General features: G+C 36.6%; 1 protein-coding gene and 1 pseudogene across 2 annotated transcripts; both read right to left on the bottom strand.

The window, feature by feature from the left end:
* Positions 1-2,532: 2,532 nt before the first annotated feature.
* Positions 2,533-9,814, bottom strand: LOC149555575 (uncharacterized). Of its 2 annotated transcripts, none has more exons than XM_089829694.1 (7): positions 8,425-9,814; positions 8,232-8,309; positions 8,087-8,149; positions 7,913-7,993; positions 3,112-3,198; positions 2,919-2,996; positions 2,533-2,779 (listed from the first exon to the last, which is right to left on the bottom strand). In XM_089829694.1, the coding sequence occupies exons 1-7, from the start codon at positions 8,737-8,739 to the stop codon at positions 2,717-2,719; spliced, it is 765 nt and encodes a 254-aa protein (XP_089685820.1). In that variant the 5' UTR covers positions 8,740-9,814; the 3' UTR covers positions 2,533-2,716. The 2 variants fall into 2 exon arrangements, with proteins under 2 accessions (XP_089685820.1, XP_089685819.1); XM_089829693.1 differs by having other exon boundaries at positions 2,919-3,029; positions 8,425-9,813.
* A 1,307-nt stretch (positions 9,815-11,121) lies between these two features.
* LOC149555576 (disease resistance protein Roq1-like) lies at positions 11,122-22,754 on the bottom strand (annotated as a pseudogene).
* Between the last annotated feature and the right edge of the window lie 358 nt (positions 22,755-23,112).

Consider the following 23,112-nt stretch of genomic DNA (forward strand, 5'->3'; position numbering starts at 1 on the left):
CTTTTAGTTGTAGCCCTTGAGGGTACGCATGGTCTATATGGAAACAATTAGGTTCTTTGTTTGGTGGAGGAATTTTCGAAAGCTTTGACACTTTAGGAGGTTCATTAGTGTTATAAGAAGTGAAGGTGTTAAGGAAATCATCACTTGACATAGGTTCATCAACATGATCTTGTGACACATGAGTCATTAGAGGTATCAACAATCCCATCATAAATGAGATCTTGGATTTAATGTTTCAACACTATGGAATCTTTAGTTTTATGAAATTTTCTTCCATGGAGATTAATTTAAGAATGCCCCGTGTGTATGTTGGATGAGAAAACTTGACATTGTGCCCTCATTTGTGAAGGAGGATTCACCAGCTTGTTCATGTTCTCAACGATCATGTTGGACAATGTTCATGCTACTCATTGTCCATATCTTTCAATGTCCATGTTCCTTATGATTTTGAAAAGTCCCTTATGTTGCCCCATTGTGATGGAAGGAGATTGTATCATTGTTACCTAATGTATGTGTAGAAGAAATAATTGATAAGGTTGTATATGCATGTTTCATTTGGAGTTTATATTGTTATGAAAGCATTGGTACGAGTCATAGATTTGCTTTGACACCATTGTTATCATTTGAAAATGTGAAAGAAAATTTTCTCCTTGTGGTATTGTAAATGACTAGTTGATAATAACAATCCATAGATGTTATGTGATACCATTGATTGTATAAATTTAAAACTTAGTAGATTGCTTACAATCTTGTTGTGCACTCAATAATTTGGAAGGAAAATTTTATGTTCATATCAAATGCATGGATAACATTGATTTTAATTACCAAGCTTAATGCAATTTTAAGCAAGGAAATCATCAAATTAATTTTATGATATAACAAAATGAAGTTTGTTGTAAGAGAAGACATAATAAAATTTATGAGATACATTGTTGTAGGCATGCATTTTTCTCTAGAAAATGTATGGTAAAGGCAAATAAATCCCTTCCTTAATACAGAGCAATAAAATATTAAAGAATATTCCTAAATTCTAGACTGCTATCCAATAAAAATAAAAATAATAATAGCATATAGAGACTAATGAGTGTCCTAGACTAATATATTTTCTAAGTGACAGAATGGTACACATTACAATCTTGTGACCTCTAAGTCACATCCAACACTCAAATAATAAATTAGTAATTAAATAAATAAAGGCATATTAGTGTGCATGTTAGAGAATATGACAAATTTAAATATTTAACTCAAAAATAAAATAAAAGCCAAGATTGATTGGATGTACATATAATAGGGTTAATATGAAGTAAGTCGTCGGTATGATGGGATTAGAGAATCAAGGATAAGGATGGATGGTGGATTAACATAATAACTCAAATCTAGTTTTATCTAGTCAATAAAGCACATTGATACATTGATACATATATGTCAGAACGACAAGGTATGTTATATACAAACCTTATTTATACGCTTGCACCTAATCCTTGCATAAACAATTCATCTAACAAATTTAAATTGACACACTCAATACGATGGTGTAGTAGGATGTGTTTAAATATAGATCGTGAATTATTATTGAGTTAAGTACTTTGAATTGGCCCTTAGACTTACTAAGAGTTCCTCATTTTATGTGCTTACTAATTCGTACTATGAAACTACTTTGAATCTTAACATGCTTTGATAACAATAATATTGATAGTGAGAAAGTGAGTTTACGGTGAATAGTTAGATGTAATTTAATGTAAAAAGTAAATGTAATAGTATAGTAATTATAGTAATTAAAATAGTAAATGTAAAAGCATGGCAATGTAGCTAGATTAGTTAGTAGTTGATGAGCTAGATAGTTAGTAATTTTCTTTTGTTAGAGTGAGTTTAATTTATGTATTGAAATAGTAATTTTTGTGTTTAGAAAACTGTAGTGAGTGCTAGTTTGGTGAGGAAGCAATGTTGATAGATAATGAGGATATAGTAATATAGTAATTCTCACATTAATATATATTGTAATGATTAATGAATGTGTGTACATTGGTAATGAGGATAATAAGTAATTCTGATCCCCTTCCCTTACATGCTAGAATCACGACCTAGTCCATATGATACAACCGACAGACCCTAATAGAATATTAGTATCAGAGGCTTGTTAGGATATGAATTACCTCACTAATTTATGAGTGTTGTATCTTGAACTTGCTCGTTTGACTCGTGACACTAACTTGAACTAGACTGTCATCCAATCTATTTGAAAACCACCCGTGACTAAAATGTTAACACCTTCACACTATCCACATGAGTCTTGAACTCCTATTCAATGATAACCTTGTTTTACAATATGTAATTTCTTATGCGACTTCATAAGCTACAAAAAAAATAAAAAATTGTTGTGTTTTTACTAGTAAAATTTAGGGCATGACACATGCTCCACGATAAATTGAACAATACTAGATACTAAATTAATATGTATATCATTGTGCACGTAAATGAAAAAAATATATATCAAAATACATGTATCCATAGACAAAATTTTACACAAATATATATCAAAGATTATGTATCCGTAGACAAAGTACTCAAATATATATATATCAAAATACATAGATCCATATACAAAATGTGGCTGATCCTCCCATCAGAATGTGTATAATATCAATGTTTCTAATTACAATGTGGCATATGCCATCTCAAAATGTCTCATGATGCATCCTACGAAAACTATACTATCCTAGGGTGCTGGTGGATGATCAAAATGCAGCCTCTTCGCTGCACTAGGTGGATCGGATGCCTCCTACATAAACAAAAAAGGAAAACCCAAAGTTAGACTACTAAATTTATATGATTCTACGTATCTAACATTGAATTACTCAAATGCATAATGATCTTTTTCGTAATGGATATTAATACTATCAAAATTTCATAATAAATACCTCTCTCGTCGACCTCTTGCGTCGGTCAGGAGTCCTCTCATATGCCCTCGGCAATGCTGGTACCTCTCTGATTGTGGGCTTTATATGTTCAAGTACCTTTGTCAGATGAATCTACAATTTAAACTATAACATTATAATTCATAGCATGCTAAATTTATAACATATTTAATCATGAATTCAAACTACAACTTACAATTGTAGGCTCCTCCTCAGGAGTGAGTGGCCGCGTCATCAAATCTACATAATTGTCCCGTCGAACTTCATGTGCACTAGGAGTCTCCTATGAGATACAAAATAGTAGTTGTTAATATCACAAAAATTAGTTTTGAATTTATTTATGAAGATAAGTGATGCAGGAGCATCCCATGCTCATCAGGGGAACATTGAAGATCCAAGGCATTATAGAGGTCATGGAACATCTCTTGAAGTCAATTGGGTAATCCTTGCACCAATTATGGCTTATGGAAGCATACAAAGTTATAATGTTGGACTCATATGAAGAAAAAAGTTGTAATTGGGCATGAGATAGGATTTTAGGATCTCATATGGTAGATGAGTCATTTGATAGGTTCATGTAGGTTGTCATGATCATATCTTGTCATTAGACAAGTCAAAATGTTCTAGAATTGAGTTTTGGGGTTTGAACAAGCAGGCTCTAGTTTTTAAGCCATTTTAAGGAGGGTTTTGAAGTTTGGGTGTTTAGGAGTGTGACCAAGACCTATAATCTTGAAAATCCTTAGTGTGTTGGTCCCTTTGTTGAAGCCTTGTTGTGTCTAATTCCTCCTTGTGTGTCCCAGAGTTGAAAGGTACATAAGTGGTGTCCAGAGATTTCTTGGTGAGGAAAGAAAGAGAATCAGTGAGTTGGCCCTTGGGAAGGAAGAAAACTTGTTGTGAAAATGCCTCCTAAAAATCAAATGGCTAGAGAACTTGAAGAATTGAGAGAAGAGTTGGCAAAAGAGAAAAGAGAGAGGAGAGAACTTGAAGCATCTAGAGTGAGGGAAGAAAGACAGATGAGAAGAGAGAGGCTGAAGCTTATTGTAAGAATAGAATCCTTAGAAAAGGAAAGGCAAGAACCTAGAGGAGAAGAGGTTAGAGGAAGAAATCATGGAGAGAACCATGAAGAAGAAGAGGTTGGTAATGCAAGGCAAGAGCATGAGACAACAGATGATCCTGAAGAAAGGAGATTTATGAGAATCATTAAGGCAGTACAAGGTAATGGTGGGAAGAACCATATTGATTTTCCAATATACCAAGGTAAAATGGATAGTGAAGAAGTGCTAGGGTGGATAGAGGCCCTTGAGAACTACTTTGATCTTGAAGACATAGAGGCAGATAAGAAGGTAAAAGTAGCAACAACAAGACTGAGAGGAACATCACTCACTTGGTGGACTAGTGTTCAGAATGAGAGAGAGGAAAGGTGGTGCAAGGCACCTAACCTATGTGGCAGGGGGGAACAAGTATCTATGTTGTCGGACACCTTGCCACTCCATGAAAGCGAGGATTCAAGTAGATTAGGAAGTTGGAATAAAGGTTCGATCCATATTTTACAAGTTGGTCTATGTTTTGTAATAAAGGCACATGTAAGGCCCACAAGCATTTTGGTGTGGTTATAAACCAAGTGACTCCATGGGACCAAAAGGCCTTAGAATAGGGTATTTAGAGTCTAAACAGTATTAGCAAAAAGTGGTTATTTGTTTGTTTTATGGTTGGGAACGCCTATATGGTTGTTCCAACGATCATGTAGACCTTTATATATGTCATATGTGATCTCAGTTGAAAGGGGGAGATCAGAGTGTATGGTGGTTTGGAGAAAAAATAATAAAAACTCCAATTTTCTAGAAATTTACTGGTAATCGCTCGGCTGTTACACTGGTACAGATCCATATGGAACTTTTATGATTGCTAAGTGTATGAAATAGTTGTAGGGGTGAGTTAGGAAACTTTTGGTTTTGGTTTGACTCAAAAAGGAGTTGGGGTTTAAAAGTTATTTGCATTTTAGTAGAAGGTGGTCTGAAAAGCTTTATTTCCTAGACCCTTCCACAAATGCATCCCTAACTTGCATTCCCACCAGTGGCACCCTCTAAAACTAAGGGATATGCAAGTTAGGAGACTAGGCAACATAATGCCAAAGGTTGGAGGCCTGGAGAGAAGGGCAACTATTTTTCCAAGTCGGCCCTAGGTCAAGCAAGCCCATATGCTTGACCGGTTTTTGTAAGGTAATTGGTGACAGTCATGGTTGCAAGCACTTCTGATCAGTTTGAGTGCTGGAGTTGGATGCATTGACTATGTTGGAGATTGCCTTAAGTGTTTTGGGTCTTGGGCACCCACCTTGCCCATTCTTCCTTGAAGCCCTAGCCTAACTTGATCAACTAGGCCTAGGTACCAAGAAGCAGTTTGGAGGGTGCTGGAGCAAGATCAGCCCAAAAGATTTTGGATTCTTAGTGGGTGCCAAGAAGGGTGTTTGGACCTATGGAGAAGTCCCTATGCTATTAAGGGATACTGGGAGAAAAGTGCAAAGAAGGTAATTGGAAGGCTACAAGGTTTGTAGGCTTAGAAGTGCAAAGGTGTGTTGGGAGTTTGGTGGAACCAAACAAATTGATGAGTTTGGGTTGGAATAGTATGTCCATGATTGTCTCCATTTCTGGTGACAGTTGGTGAGGTTTTTGAAGTGGGATTGCCTTGTTTGGCTCAGAGGTTGAGTATACCAAAAGTGGGTAAGAGGACTTGTGAGAAGTCCTAGAATCCTAAGTTGGATTGTGACAGCCATTTATTGGCTTGTGGAAGGTAGTTGCTGCAGACTTTGCATCAAAAGGGGATTGAAAAAGATTTCAAATTAGGAGAGAATGAAGACCATGGTGAGAAATCAATTCTTGCCATCAGATTTAGCAATCCAAATTTAAAGATAAGAAGGAACAATTTGAAACAGAGGGATATGCATGTCATGTCCTATACTGAGAAATTCCATACCCTGAGTATTAGGGGAGGATTGGAAGATGAAGATGAGAAGGTGGCTAGATACATTAATGGCCTCAAGTACAATATTCAAGATGAAATAGGATTGAATGTACCAAGGACACTTGGAGAATGTTTTCAGTTGGCAATCCGGGCAGAGGAGAAGTTGAAAAGAAAGAATGAGAGGCAAGCAAATCAGAGAGGAGGTGGAACAATGAGAGGAAGAGGTGTAAGAAGTCAGTTTGACACTTCAAACAATCAAGACAAAGATAAAGGAAAAGAGATTACGTCTGAGACGAGGAAGTTTCAAGGGAGGAAGATTTGGAAGTGGAAGAGGTAATAGTGTTTTCATAGGTAAATGCTTCACATGTGGAAGAGTAGGCAATCAATCCTACAAGTGCCCTGAGAAAGGTGTGGATTTCAGGAAGGAGGAGAGGAGAGTCACCTTGACCCAAGGAGAAGAGGAAGAAAAGAAGTACAATAATGCAGACCCTGAACTTGAAGGAGAATCTTTGATGGTGAGAAGAGGACCACAAATGCAGCAGCAAAAGGAGACCAGACCATCCATTTTTAGGACAAATTGCATGCGCCATGGTAGGATTTGTAAGATGATAATAGACTCTAGTTCCTTTGATGATTTAGTGTCTTATGAAATGGTAAATAAACTAGGATTGAAGAAGTATCCTACTGATAGACCATATAGGGCATTTTGGGTCAGTGATGCACAAAATATTGTTGTAAGGGAGCAAGCAATAGTGGATTTCTCTATAGGAGAATATAAAAGATCAAGCTATATGTGATCACATTCTAATGACATGCTGCCATGTAATCCTTGGAAGGACTTGGCAAGCCTCAAGGAACACTATTCATTTTGGCTCATCAAATGTTTATATAGTACACAAAGATGGTGTGAAGTTTAAGCTAAATCCTTTGACTGGTCATGATGAGGAAAGAGTTATTTGTTTTGGCAAGAAAGAGTTTGTGGACTTGCAGGAGCAGAGGGAGAGTAAACATGATATGACAGATCTGCCACTGAAGCCATCTCTTTTGGTTATGAAGGATGAGATTGTTCAAGACAAAACTCAGAATTCTTCTTACAAGTAGACAGTGACAGCAAAAGGAGTGATGATAAGAATAGTATGGTGTCCTTTGGTGACGAGAGTGAACAAAGAAGTGAACATATCCATGGAGGATAAGAGATAGGGTCAGCATGACCTTAGACAACAAGTTATTCAGCCTTTTTCAAGGATAAAACATGACTGTTCACAATCAGCAGGCAGTAAGGTTACCATGACTGGTAACAAGGATCCAATGCTTTTTGTTTCTAATGATTTGTATGCAGGTGTGCAGGGTAATACATTGCAGGTGCAAAGTTGCAAACATCCCTCTAGAAGGATGGGAGGAAAGAAGATAGTACCCCTTAACTCTTGGGACAAGAGTTGCTTTGAAGGTGGGGTGTTTGGTGCAAGGGCACCTATTAAATCATCTAAGAGAGCCTTGGTACCAGATGAAGATAGAGGATCAAAGACATCATTGATTGTTAATTGGGATATATTAAAACCAATAATAGAATTATGTAATAAACAATGTACTTTGAAAGACAAAAGTCATAAAAGTCCTAGTAAGGACCTAAGGGCAACATGATGTAAAATGGCCAAAAGAGCCATATGGGGTAGTCTTAGGATAGTTTCATACTTAGTTGCATTTAATAAATCCATATGACCAATTTTGAGTCAATGGAATAGTTTAGAATGTTAGGGAATGCATAAAAACTATAGTTTGAAATTTGAATTTCAAATTCAAACAGTCATATTAGTTTTGGAGGGAAAGTAGTAATTTGGTATTTGTTTAATTAAATAAACCTTTGTAACCAACTTGATCGGTTGGATAGGTGCATATAAGCCTATTTAAGTTGTAATGAACATATGCAAGACATGAATCATTATTGGTACGGAAAAAATCACAAAAAGTGTATAGAACAACAATCATACTTTCCTCTGCATCAATTAAAAAAATAAAAAATAAATGATACTTATACATACAATGGGGCTCTCTATGCGAATGAAAATCCCTGATGATCTAGGATGCCGAATCTGTACAGGCTCATCGCCAGTAGCCACACCCTATATACAATAAATAATGTAATTAAATGAGATTACCACAAACATTTTACAAGAATGCATCAATATTTAATCAATTAGAAAACATCTAATTACCTTTCCTTTGTCAATGCATGCTGGCTCACCCCCCGCACTTTGTCCCCTCGGGGCAGGTGGTATCTGCAAGATAAAAGAAAGATTAGTAACCATATATGCTACAATATCAAATAGAAAAAAGAAATGCAAACACAACATAATGTACCGTAGATGTCTCAAGGCCAAATAAAATGGCTGAGAGTGTAGCATCATCTATCTGTCTGAGCTCCTCCTCGGTCATCAACTAAACATGAATGAAGATCACATACATGTAAAAGTCAGTATGGCTTAAAAATTAAAATTACGCTATTATAAAAATTAACTTTAAATCACATATGTCATAACAAAAAAATGTATACACGTATCGACACCGAAGGAGTCCATGCCTCTGCATTCCCCTCCTCTCTCGCATCAGGGTCTGTAGCCTCTGCACGTGCATCTGGTGTATCCTCGTCTAATACAAAATGATACTCAGGAAGATCACCTATGGGACCCAGGAAAATATTCTTGCATGTAATGCAAGTGTGAGGCACACAAACGTGTGATGAGCTAGCCGATGATGAACTGGCACCAACATCATCAACACGAGGAGGCAGGACTGACCTAGCCTGAGATATCATTATGCTACTTAGCATATGAATGGCTCTGATGGTTTGAGAGCTAACCTCTGCCATAATATCTAGATACTGCACTCGAGGAGGGGGGGAGATATCGGGGGGGGGGGGACAAAAGTGCTAAGTTTCTTCCGCTGGGAAGAGGGTCTATCCTAAGGAGCTCCTAATCCTAATAGTTCACTTTAAGTTTCAACACAAATTCTGCATATAATTTTCTAAGGAAATAAAATGGTATGTCTAAATTTCCATGTGGAGAGATATCAAAGACCATCCACCAACGGTCCCAAAAATTTGCACGTATGGCGTCATTTGTGCACCATTTAATCGATAGTTTGGTTTTTTTTGGGTCAACTGGTATACCCGTTTTTGGGTTAGCAAAAAGGCTTGCCAAATCGTCTTTGGTTATGTTGAGGGCCGCGACCTCATCATAATCCAAACCATCATCAAACATCTGGTGCATTTCATCATGCCAACAAAGAGCGGCATTTTGTTGGTTTGTAAGGGTTTCAATGTTATCCACTATGGTGTTTAATGTGGATAACATAGGAGCCAGTGCAGGTACATTATTGTATGTTCTATGCAAAGCTCTCAACTCAGTGAGATTTTCATTTATCAAATCCTCGATTCGAAGAGGGTTTTGAGGAGGTAGAGGATCATTTGGTGGATGGTTTTGTGGGGATACTGGATCATTTGGTGGTGGGTTACGAGGAATATTATTCCCTGCCTCAGTGTCATCATTTTGATTAGCCATTCCTATTGAATTGCAAAACGTAATATATATTAAAAAAAGATCTAAATTTTAACCATTTTTGTCAAAAAAACCCTAGATTCAACTAAAACAAACAAAATCATGTTAAAATCTATTAAATTTAGGTTAAAAAGAGTCGGGGTGGGGGGGCGGAGGGGAACATACCTGATATCTGATATCCGATTTCGTATTTGATATCCAATCCGCGATGGCAATACTGGCACCAAATTCACGTAAAATGAGGGCCCGCGGGTCTGTGATTTTATTTAATCCAATGCACAGGTATTGGATATTCGATACTATATCGGATATCCGATATAACATCGAATATCCGATATGACACAAATGAGTACAATATATATAATATAACATATAATATATAATATATATTACATTTTATATATTTTTATATTTATTATATTAATTTACTATATATTATAATATAAAATATTATATTATATAATAATATTATTATTATATTATATTATTATAATTTATAATATATTATACTTTTTTATTATATATTATATTATAAGATATTACTTTTTATTATTATATTATATCTTTTATATATATTATATTACATTACTATATATTATAATATATGAAATATTATATTATATTATTATAATATAATATGTTATTATAATATAATACATTATAATATTATTATATTATAGTATAATAATAATTATAATAATAATATTAAATAATAATAATATTATATTAAATAATAATATTATTATTATAATATAATAGTATGATATATTATTTAATATTATTATTATTATTTAATAATAATATCATATTAAATAATAATAATATCATTAAGTAAATATTAATATTAAATAATATTATTATTATTAAATAATATATCATACTATTATATGATTTTAATTAGTAGTCGGATATTTGATTTAAAATCAGATATCCGATATGATAGTGGATATCCGATACGGATATCCGATAAGGCTCGGCTTAACCTTCTAGGTTTGGTTCCTAGATAGGTAAAAAAAAGTCAGAGCGGATTTTGAAGTGCTTTTAGGCGTCTTCAAACTCTCTCTTTTCACATCGCCACTTTTTGGCACACCATGATCCTGCACATACCCATTAATACGGCGTTCGCAAATAAGACATGTAAAGGTGCAGATTTATCAGAGAGGAGTGCATTCCTCATCCTGTACAATCTTTGTGATAGGAAATTTGAGCATTTTTAGAATATACTATTTTATGCTTTCTTAAATCTCAATTTTTTTGGTTGAAATACATAAATTGAGGTATACCTCTCATGTAAAAGGATTATAAATGTTCCGAATGTTGCAGGTTAAGCTGGGGTGCCATGGGCACCTGCTTGCTTAAAAATAGAGCGGGTGTGACTGAGTTTTTTTAAGAATATTTTTAAAGGGAAGCAGTCTCATGAATTTTTGACTTTGAATCCCCTTTAGCTCCTAAAAACAAGGAAGCTGGTGGTCCCATGAACTTTAAAATGAAACTCCTTAAATTTTTTAATTTATGATAACATTATTTTAAATATAAAAATTGTATTTCTAGATTATTTTGATTATTTTGTTTTTGGTGGGAAAATGAATATAGGTTATTGACAAGTGGTAAAATTCTCTCCTAAATTGGTGGGGCTAATTCCAGCCCCACCCTTTTTTCATCCACTCAAAATGAAAAAGCTAAAAAGTAGGGGCTACTATAAAATATGAAAATATTCTAATTAAAATTTTAGCCCCTCAAAAAAAAATACATGGGACCTCCAGCTCCCAAAAAATAGAGCCCAAGCCTCCTCCATGTGACCCCTGCCTAAGAAGCATCCCGAAGAAAAACCACAAGCTGTTTAGGTCTATATACCAATTCACGGTTTCGGTGTCACGGATGTGACATAACAGGTTTAACAATGGTTTGAGGAGGCTAATTAGGCTTTCACGCTATCTAAAATTTAAGAGATACTCTGCAATACTCTTAAACTTCCCCCCCTTTCCAAATCAAATATTACAGCTGATAGTTTGCCAATGCTATCAGGGAAGCTGCTTAAGCTGTTACATTTTCCAAAGCTCAACCAATGCAGATTTTACAGGTTCCCAATGCTATCAGGGAGGCTGCTTAAGTTCCCACAATTGTACAAGTTCAATTTTTGCAGTTGTGGCAGCTTGTCAATGCTCTCAGGAAGTCTGCTTAAGCCCTTGCAGCTAGCCAAGTTCAAGCACTGTAGCTGTGACAGGTTCCCAATGCTATCAGGGAGGCTGCTTAAGCTTTTACAAATTCCCAAGTTCAAATCCTGAAGATGTGACAGATTGCCAATACTATCAGGGAGTTTTCTTAAGCTCCTACACTGGAACAAGTACAAGTGCTGCAGTTGTAATAGGTTGCCAATGTTACCAGGGAGGCTGCTTAAGTTCTTACAATATCCCAAATTCAAGTGTTGAAGTTTTGATAGGTTGCCAATGCTATTAGGGAGGTTACTTAAACTCTCACACTTTTCCAAATTCAAGTCCAATTACTGCAGCTGCCATAGATTGCCAATGTTATCTGGGAGGCTGCTTAAGCTCTCACACATCATGTCCAATCTTTGAAGCTAGGATAGGTTCCCAATGTTGTGAGGGAAGATGCTTAGGCTCTTACACCATCTCAAGTTCAAACACTGTAGATGTGACAGGTTGCCAATGCTATCAGGGAGACTACTTAAGCTCCAACACTGTTCAAAGCTCAAGTACTTCAGCTGTGACATGTTGCCAATGCTATCTGGGAGGCTGCTTAAGCTCGTACACCATCTCAAGCTCAATTTCTGGAGATGTGACAGTTTGCTAATGCTATCAGGGAGGCAAGTTAAACTCTCACACGATTCCAAGTCCAAATCCCACAGTTGCAACAAGTTGCCAATGCTATCAGGGAGGCTATTTAAGCCCTTACAGCATCTCAAGTTCAATTCCTGTAGTTGTGACAGGTTGCAAATTCTATCAGGGAGGCTGCTTAAGCGGGTACATGAACCCAAGTCCAAGTAGTGCAACTGTGACAAATTGTCAATGCTATTAGGGAGGCTGCTTAAGTTTGTACATCCTGCTAAATACAACTTCTGCAGCAATAACAGGTTGCCAATGCTCTCAGAGAGGCAGGTTAGGCTAGTGCACAATCTCAAGCCCAACTACTGCAGTTGCGACAAATTGCGAATGCTATCGGGGAGGCTGCTTCAGCTGCTACAGTTTCTCAATTCCAAATACTGCAACTGTGACAGGTTGCCAATGCTATTAGGGAGGCTGCTTAAGCTCTTGCAATATCTCAACTTCAAATTCTGCAGCTGTGATAGGTTGCCAATACTATCAGGGAGGCTACTTAGGCTGTAACAAAATTTCAAGTTCAAGCGTTTAAGATGTGACAGGTTGCCAATGCTATTAAGGAGGCTTCTTAAGCTCTTGCAATATCCCAACTTCAAATTGTGCAGCTGTGATAGATTGCCAATACTATCAGGGAGGCTACTTAAGCTGTAGCAAAATTTCAAGTTCAAGTGGTGAAGATGTGACAGGTTGCCAATGCTATCAGGTAGCTTAGGAGTTGAAACGAGGGGACTGATTAAAAGCTCTGAACTATGACAATGTTTAATTTGCATGATCGTACATTGCCAAACGTTATCCAACATGCTGTAGTGTCGTGGTATTCGTCGTTTCTTTGCTACCCTAGTCATTCCAACTTCAAAGGAGCAATTTTTCAAACGTAGCCATATCAAACTACGGGGCAGCATGGACAGTGGATCTTTTGTCGTGCATTTAATGGTCAGATCCTCCAAATGAAGATAGCGAAGACCACCTGTATAAAGCATTTCAAGACTTTGCGGATTGCCTCCAATGAGCCGAAAGTGAGACAAATTGTTGGATACTGTGTTTGAATGGGTAGGCTTCCACTTGCGGGTTCCCATTTTTTCTTTTTCGGTAATAGTTTACCCCATATCTCGCAAATGGCCATGCATATCAAAGAATCCTTCGTCATCAATCTTTATCAATAACTTCATAGAAAGATTAGATATAGCAATGTGCACCTTCTTGTACATGGATTTCCAGAAAACAACGGGCCATGTTTTCTCTTCTCCAATAAAGAAGCAAGCAATGTCTATGAATATTTCATTGTCATCATCATTAAGGGCTTTATAGCTGATGTAAAGTCTGTTCTAAATTTTTGAATTTTGAGTTATGTCGAGAAGAGCTTCCGCCCAGCAGCCTTGGTCCTCATGCTTATCATACAAAAAGGACCCAATGACTTCCAATGAAAGAGGATGCCCTTTACAAGCTTCCACTATGCTCTTGGACAGATCTTTGTGACTGGCACTCGGACTTTTCCTGAGAAAAGCATGCCAGCTAAACAACTCGAGACCTTCATTTATCTCCAATCCACTCATCTCGTGGATACATTCCGATGAAACCCTAGCAATATTGAGGATGTGTCTGTCCCTTGAAGATATTATAACTCTGCTACCAAGAACCAACCAATCACCAATAAGAGCATTCGATTGTTCTCTAGAATACACATCATCCAAAACAAGTAGCACACGCTTTCCACATTTCCATCAAAATCAGGCAATTTTCTTAAAATAACTTCCTGCAATTTTGGAAGATCTGCAGGCTCTTTAGCAGTGGCATGGACATTAGGTACAAAAGCAGCAGCATCAAAATCAAGATAAATTTGATTGTACACAGCCTTCGCAGCTGTAGTCTTACCAATACCACCAATTCTCCATATTCCAGATCACACACTAATCAAGAAATTAAGCTTGGAAAAGTAAGTCAAATTTTTACTATTTAACACTTTTATTATAAGAATGAAGCATTAGTGTGTGATGTTTAAGCCCTTGCATATCCCAACTTTTACTACTTTGTCCTTTGAATTAAGATTTAGTTTCTGAATGAGAACATTCTTGACACTCTCCAATCCCACTGGATGCTTGGCTACTTCTAAGGGCACTATGTCTAACATCTTAATAACGTCATTCACCACCCTCTTTATCATCTGCGCTTCAAAGTTGCAATGGTGGAAATACTGAAGTCAAAACAAATTGGAAAAACACTATATATCGTAGTTTTGCCTCTCTATATATATTTAATTAAAATGAGAGGGCTGGCAAGAAAAAATTTGGCACCGTTTGCAATTGTTTACATCTTCAAATTATTTGACTCAATAAACATAAAGCAGTGTCACAATCCATTTTACGTTGACTAAGAAATCGATTTTTCTTTGCCATGTGGACATTACTTGAAAATGTTTTTCTTTCTAGTATAAAGTTTACGAGGTAAAAAATATATATAAAGAAATTGAGAAATTTCCCAAATTAATCGCTCATTCAAAGATGAGGAGAATAAATTAATAGTTGCTGTAAATAAAGAGGCAGACTGAGTGTTAAGGGAAGCGTGCAAGGTATGCATAAAATAATTAAGGAAATATTTCTCAAATAGCTTCCATATGTTTCCTATTCCGATGATTGACATGGGTGGAAAGAGATGATTCATACAGAAAGTAAGCAGAGAAGACTGTGACAGCTTTATGAGGACCAATGTTTTGAGTTATCAAGGGGGAAGCAAATCAAGATTTCTATATAGATTCAATCCCTTTCATTGGAGGTAGATTTAGGGGGAAAAGTGTTCTTCACTGTGGATGATAATCAAGAGTTTAATATCACTGTATTCAAGCGCTAGATAGCAGGCCTTATCTAATTCATATATTGCTCAGTCACTTCAGCATTTGGGAGAATTTGGATAAGTTACAGCTGGGTCTAAGAGCTAATCCGGTGCAGGAGCATCCACATAAAGAATTTTGGACATAATTTATGCATGAGCCAATTTGAGGAAATTATCTCGATTTTGTCATTACGATAAGATATTTTCTTGGGATTTGTTCAGACCATTGTGGGGTCATTCTTCCCTATTCTATACTAATCTAAAATTTTCTATTTTGTAATAATCTAGAATTTTCCGTAGACCGTCTTAGCAAGTATAAGTAGAGTCGTAGGTTTAGGTTTAGGTCAGGCTTGAGAGCAAAGTTTCTGGATGCTAAGTTACAAAGAGAAAAAATCTGCAGAAAGAGCTAATGTATGTACGGTTCATTTGATAAATTAAATAGAAGAATTTTATAATCTATCTCTTGCTGGTGCTAGTTCCTATTTGCTATTGTGTTTGCTTCCGTTGTATTTTACCTCTGCATCATAACCCTTCTCTTGGGTGCATCCTTTGTCCTTATCCACATTGCAAACAATATTATTTGTACATCATCTGAACTTTTCTGGTTCTTTGTCTTTTCAAAGTTGGTAACTTTAGCATTTTGAACTCTCCTTTTTGGTTGTCATTTATATTTGGCTTGGGTAACATTTATCTATGATCATTCGATTCATCTATTTTATAGAAATTGGATTTTGTAGGGGATTGCATGTATGTATTCTGATTGCTGATGCATATTTTCCACATTCTGAGGGTTGTTGTGTCTGTAAATTTTCTTACCCAAGTGAGTCTGTATCTGCATCTTATTACCATATATCATTATTATTATCATTATTTTGGGGAGGTTACAACAGTTGGGCTTGAGATCTTCCTATTTTCCTACATGCTAGGAGACAATTTTTCTGTGAAGCATTATGTCAAATAAATCGCTGGTCTTTGTTCATTCAAACTATGCATGCTTGTCTACCTACACATTCCAACTAGTTCAGCAACATGGCAGGGTCAAGTTAATTTCATCGATACACTTTCTCATTTAGCATGGCTCTTTGAGTGCCTATATGCCTAATTCTTTGTCTTTGCATGAATGATGTCTTTATTTGCATGTTAGGAGAACTCTGTGAATCAGGCTTTACATATTACTTCTTTGAAATTACCTTTTTAGAGGGGCATGACTAGATCTTAGCGCAGTCATTCCAAAAGCCGTGACACTTTGGTTGCTATGTTTCTCTGGTTTATTGATTGAAATTAATGTCTATAGCTGTGTAGAAGGTAGGTGAGGTGTTTCCTGGTGGCATCAAAGTGAAAAATCTGCTCATCATTTTTCTTTTAAAATATGGATTTGTCATGTCATATTATATCCAATTATGCCTCATATTTATTTTGGTCATCTTTATCACAAGAGCACATAGGATTGCATGTTGTGGTTTGCAAATTCATGTCTTCATTCCACTATTTTGTTGTTGTTCCTCCACCTTTGATGAATCATGATGTCTCTTTTCAATCCTTTGTGGGTGTTACCCAAGCTTACTTCCACATACTTAATTGTGCACACACTTTGATGCCACGTGCCTAACTCTCGTAGCTCGTATGCTCCTTTCAAACTCAGTACACTCTACAAACCAGGCCAAAATTATATGGATATAACATTTCTAGGAGCTCCACTTTAGCATTCTGTTTAGACACTGGATCTCCTCTATGATCTTGCCTGTGTTGTTTATCTTATGCTGGCTCAAGTAGTGTCCTTTTGTAATTTTCTGCCTATAGTATGGGGTAAAGCAGCCAACCTGTAGTTCAATTTTTTTTTTATGCATACTTATACTAGCATATGGTTGAATTTGCAATCGACAAGATAATAAGCTTTTTATTTGTGGAGGCATAGCAGCCGTGTTTCTCTTCTAGTCTTACCATGATCGAATGCTTTAGAGTCCAACTTGCATGGGCAAGTGTATGTATTCTTGTTAGGGAGTTTATGCTTCATGTTAAGAATTTGAATGCCAGGTGTGACAATCTTATCAGTCTATCCTATTAATATGTTTGTTTAATATTAAGGTTGCTTGGAAATGAGTATGTTTGTATTGAGTGAGCGTCATATTGATTTTCTTGATAGTTCAGTTCTTGTTATAGGTACATATGTCGTAACAATTGTAGATGTGTTTATGTTGTTGGAGTTAGGCATACGAAACTAGATTTGATGAATTGGTGCCTACTTTTATGTTCTTCCTCTTATAGGCTATTGATGCCCTTCTTTTGATAATTAACATGTATAGAAAGGTATCATTTGGTCCTTTATTAGTAAGCTTTCTCTGACTAATTTAATTGAATTGTAGTTTAGATTTGAGAATATATCAGAGCTAGAAAGTGGTGAACTCATTAAATGAATGTTTGATAAGTTCATTATCATGTTTGGTATTTATAGGTGTAGTTATTTCATGATGCATTGGATGTGCACCAAGAATCCTTAACTTTTAGAAAGTATGCTTGCATTATGGGGTTCCAATGTTGCATATCTTTGTTGTCTGAGATGAGTTCAGGCCTTGATGGACTTCTTGGAATGCTTATAACCATAGTGATATAGAGACGCATTTTGTATGTATATAACCATAGTGACATAGAGACGCATCCCCGCCCTCTTTGCCTCATGTCTCAGAGATGGGCATGCACTGGGGACTTGGAGACTCCGTCCCCTTGTTCCCAGCGATGCCACCGGATTGGAGACTCCGTCCCCTTGATGGACTTCTTGGGATTATTATAACCATAGTGACATAGAGACGCATTCTGTATGTATATAACCATAGTGACATAGAGACACATCCCCACCCTCTTTGCCTCGTGTCTCAGAGATGGGGATGCACTGGGGACTTGGAGACTCCGTCCCCTTGATGGACTTCTTGGGATGCTTATAACCATAGTGACATAGAGACACATTTTGTATGTATATAACCATAGTGACATAGAGACGCATCCTCGCCCTCTTTGCCTCATGTCTCAGAGATGGGGATGCACTAGGGACTTGGAGACTCCGTCCCCTTGGGATTTTGTATGTATATAACCATAGTGACATAGAGACGCATCCCCGCCCTCTTTGCCTCATGTCTCAGAGATGGGGATGCACTGGGGACTTGGAGACTCTGTCCCCTTGTTCCCAGCAGTGCCACCAAATTCTGCCACCTCCGCTGAGGATGCGGGGAGGTTGCGGTATTGACTATTTGCTGATTCGACTATTTATGTTTGATGTTCCGATTCAATGCAATGTTGAACTATTTACTCTTTTACATCTTTATATCTTATATTGCAAAATATATTTCCATAACTAGTATTTTAAGTGCCATATATATACAACCTCTCTATCCCCTACCACTGTCCTTGCACCATCCCCCTGTTGTTCCCCTTGTCCCCAAATTAAGGCCCCTCTATCCCCCCATCCCAAAAACTTGTCCCCCCATTCTGTCGTCCCCCCGTACCCTAGGGCAATGTAACTATGTATATAACTCAAGTGTCTAGGAATAGAATCTGATTCCAAGATATGGTAGTGATGCTTGATGTTTTCATATGCACCTTGCATATCTTTGTTGTCTGAGATGAGTTCAGGCCTTGATGGACTTCTTGGGATGCTTTTCAATTGGGGATAAGTTTCTTTTACATTAGAGAATACATATATTACTACACACAATTTCATTACTTCTCTTAGTTTTGCTTGGTTAGACTTCCTCGTTGCTGGGTTGGGTATATTTCGTGTCTAGAAAGATTTTGAGGAAGCTTAATAGCTTCGTGGTAGGGTGGTAAAACACTCCTACAATATTCTCACCCTTTTGTGTTCTTTAGGTTTTGGAGCTCTTATCAGCTTGGTAATCATAAGCAGAACATTTTGACATTCTTGAAAGTGTTTGATGGCCTCTTTGGTCTATTTTAGGTTAGTCAGTTGTTGAATATTGATTAACACTGTTATTTGTAAGTTTAGAACATCAGATAATAATCCCTTGTCGTGCTTGTAAAAATATATATACTTTTCATTATATTGGATATTATAAATGTTGACTAGTCAAAGCATATTGACCTTGACTTTTATGTGCTTTTCCACTATTTATGGAAATTATTGATGTGGCACTTGTTTTGAAAGTCCAGTCCTTACAAGCAGCTACTTAAAAAAAGGAAATTTAATAATGTAATAGAACAAAATCAAATAAGAACTTTTGGATTTAGAAGGTGTGTAATGTTTGTAAAAAAAGAATTTAAACAAAATTTAATACAGTTACTAATATACTTAAAGGCATGGCACTTATGGATTACTATGGGTGATCTGTCCGTCTATATTTCTTTGGGAGGTGGGGAAGGAGAGAAATAGACAGATAGTTAAAGGAAAACAGACGTTCCCTATTCAGTTAACTAATAAGATAGAAGCATCCTTTGTAGAGGTAGCAAATAGAAGAGTGGGTAGCATACAGATTAAAGAAGCATACTTTACAATCAAGGAGGAAAGAACAAGAGCCAATTGGATTGGAGTTAAGATCCCCGCCCACTTTAGAGTAGGAGGACAAGCTGCTATTTAGAAGAGGAAAGTGTGTAAATGGAATCCACCAGCCCTACAAGCTCAATTTTCACAGAGCTGCTAGAGGCAACCCTGCAACGGCTGGAATAAGGTGTGTAATTCATCATTTGGATGCATCTGTAGCAGCTTGGTTGGCTAGACCCATACGTAATGCCACTGAAAATGAGGTAGAGATGAGTGTCTTAGCTGGAGGAAGGCTACAATGCAAATACTCTAGATTAACCTTGGTTGACATATTACTGTCGTCCATTTTTGTTATGTGTTTTGGCCCTTACTTTTGGCTTGTACAGGGCTCGATGTCTTGTCTTGTTTGCTTCCATGTTTTATAAGTATGAGTTTTGCCTTTTATTTAGGCTCTCCTCTCCATTTGTCTCTGGCTGTGTTGTCTTCAGTCTTCCCCTTTTCCTCTGTTTAGTTTTTGTTTGCTCTACATTGACCTTTCGCATGCCTTGCTCTGGTCATTCTTTTCCTAGGGATTTTTGTGTTGGTTTTGTGCCCCTTCTGTGTCTGTCCCTCGATTGCTTGGGTGGCTCTATTTTTGTTCTTTCTCTAATGAGTTTGAGCCTCTTCTCTGACCTCTTGTTCGTTTGGCTTCCTTACTCTTTGGGACCATTTTCTTCTTCTTTCTTTAAGTTATTTCCTGTTGACTTTCGTTTTGGTTTTATCGTCTTGCTGGTGTAGTATGTATTTGTTTTTCTGGCCTTGGTGCTTTTTTCTTTTCTAGTTTGATGCCTCTAAGGATTTGGATTGATCTTCTGGTAAGTATCTTTGGGTGCTTGTGGATGAGGTGCGGTGGCTGAAGGTTGACTCACTCTTTTTACCTTGTATACTACTTTTTTTTATTGGCTATGGGCATTCATAGACATTATGTTGCAGATATAGGTATTTGTTATCTTTTCTGCTCTCCCTTATCTTTGTTTGATTCAGCTATTGTAATATATTTTCTTCTTTTATGGTGTACTCTGGTAAGTTGGGCCCTCTTAGATCTCTTAATGATTAAGCAATGGGACTATTGCATCTTCCCATGGGATGGTTATGGAAGCGTCAATTGGTTTTATCTGAGGATGTGTGTTTTGAGGGCTTCTCCTCTGCTAATATATGGATGTAGGTTTGAGAGGAGCTTCTGATCTGAAATCATTAGATTATAGTTAGTGTATACATGTCTCTAACAAAAACTTTCTTCTTAAAGCCATACTCATATCTTGGTATTTAGCTGGGTCTTTTGCATTTTGTAGATATGTTGCAGTGCAAGTTTGTGGTTGTCTGGCTTTGCTCTATTTTAATGATGGATGTTCTCTATAGAATGGTCTTCTGTGATTTTATCCAGCAAGTAGGCTATGTTAAGATTGATAATTATTTGTCAATTATCATTTATTTATTATCTATTTATGAATATATACTAGATGGCTTGGTGGAGGACATCTTTTCTTCTTTGATAAGAGGTTTTTTCATAATAAAAAATGGGTGTAACTTCAGATGTATATCCACAGAGGGTAGAATCTTCATATATATCAATATGAGTAAATATATGTATGGATATATGCATTCTGAACAAATTAAATATAGATATGAATATCCTACTGTGGGTAAGGTATGTGTGTATATGTATATCTAATCGTGGTTATATTTCATATATTCATGGGATATACTTGTGTCCATCTTGGGGCATCTGGATTCTGACACTATCAATGGACTATAAGGTATTGAAATTACAGATGTAATACTTGTTCTACCAAATCAGTCGAGATTTGTATTTAGAACCTTTATCATACTCTTCTTTCACTTGTCTCTGATTTTACTGCTAATGGGGAGTGAAATATTGACGGGTGGATAGCAGGGGCTTTAGAAGTTATGAAGATCGTTTTGATTTTGGTACTATTGGGAATCAACGAAGAATCATATATGTCACCATCCATTCAAGAATGACTTATTAGTAGGGCATCTTTGGAAAATTAAATTACATGGCAGTTTTTAATATTTAATACTAACAAGGGTGTAAAAGAATTGTGGAGATTGTCTTTGAGTAATGTGGAGGTACAGGGCGTATGTTTTTAATAAGTGCAGAGTTCCAGAAAGTCTTACTACACTCATGGCAGGAATGAAGAAGCTAAAGAAGTGAATTTGTATACCATTTATACTATGATGTAATTATCTGACAAATTGATTGTAGTCAATGGAACTCTGAAAATCTTATTTTTTAAAGTACCTAATGGTCAAGACTGGTTGTTTCCTACCAATATCCATTTTGAACTGAGTTTGTAAAACATTTAAAATTAATAAAATAATTCCACTACAGCCTAGTATCTATAAAACATAAAAATAAAAATAAATACTGTTTATTAATTCAAAATCAAATGCACAACATAAATTATTCAAAACCATAGCCCCTTTTCAGTTGATTAACATCACTTAAAGTAATACTTACCCGCCTGTCATATCCATGGACCAACCTGAGCGTTTACAGATCTGATGAAGGGCATCAACCCACCGGTCAATCTCTTCTTTTTCGTACCCATCTGAATGGCCGCGATGTGTTTGAAATGATTGGTAATAGGTACTGTTCTCCTTCTCAGGATATCTGACATGAGTTGGAGCGACATGATAAAACAGAGGAATAATGAAACCATTGGACCTCAACATTGCAGCGGCCTCTCTGAGACATCAAGTTGATTCTGCATACCCTTTTGAAAATATAGGAATGCATACTTCACTGCTCTTTATTGCTCCTTCCAAGGTCTCGTCAATAATTTCGCCCTTCTTCAATTTCTCAGTGTCTAAGAAGACATTGAGGCCTGCAACAGAGAGAGCTCGAAAGAGATGGTCAACCAGAGTCTTCCTCACATCTGGCCCTCTGAAACTCAGAAACACGTGATACTTCTTATCACTTTTGAAGGCAAGCTTAGTGGCAAGAGGTTCGTATGTGTGAAGGGGTTCATCAGAAGTAAAACTAGATGGATTGGAGGAAGGGCTGCTCCCAGAAGTGGATGCCATGGTATTAAGAATTGAACTGAACACACTAAATAATACAAGAAAAGCGCAATGAAAGAAGGTTTTTTATCGAGAAGGGGAGGAGAACAAACAATGAAAAATGGCTTCTACCAAGTTGGGGCGGAGAGGAAGTGCAAGAGGTCAAAAAGTAGGAGAGTGGGGCAGATAGGTACGGATAAATTAATGGATTACAGCCTGGGTTTTTAACTTTAGTAATTTCAACACTAAGATGGACCATTGTCCCCCTCCTTAATGCATATTTCCCACATTAGACGGCCTACTATTGCGATAATTTCTGTAGAGTGTGGAGGGAAGGAGAATAGGGAAAATTTAAGGGCCCACAAGACTAACATGGTCTATGGAAAAGAGCATCACTTTTATAAATCAAGTTTTCAGTTCTTAGTTATTAGGTAACTAATGTTTTCATTAGTTTTCTATTTTTATAAATCAAG

Source organism: Cupressus sempervirens, chromosome 5 (genome assembly GCF_028749045.1).
Source record: "Cupressus sempervirens isolate cs-2001-9-10 chromosome 5, ASM2874904v1, whole genome shotgun sequence".
NCBI classification, from domain to species: Eukaryota; Viridiplantae; Streptophyta; class Pinopsida; order Cupressales; family Cupressaceae; genus Cupressus; species Cupressus sempervirens.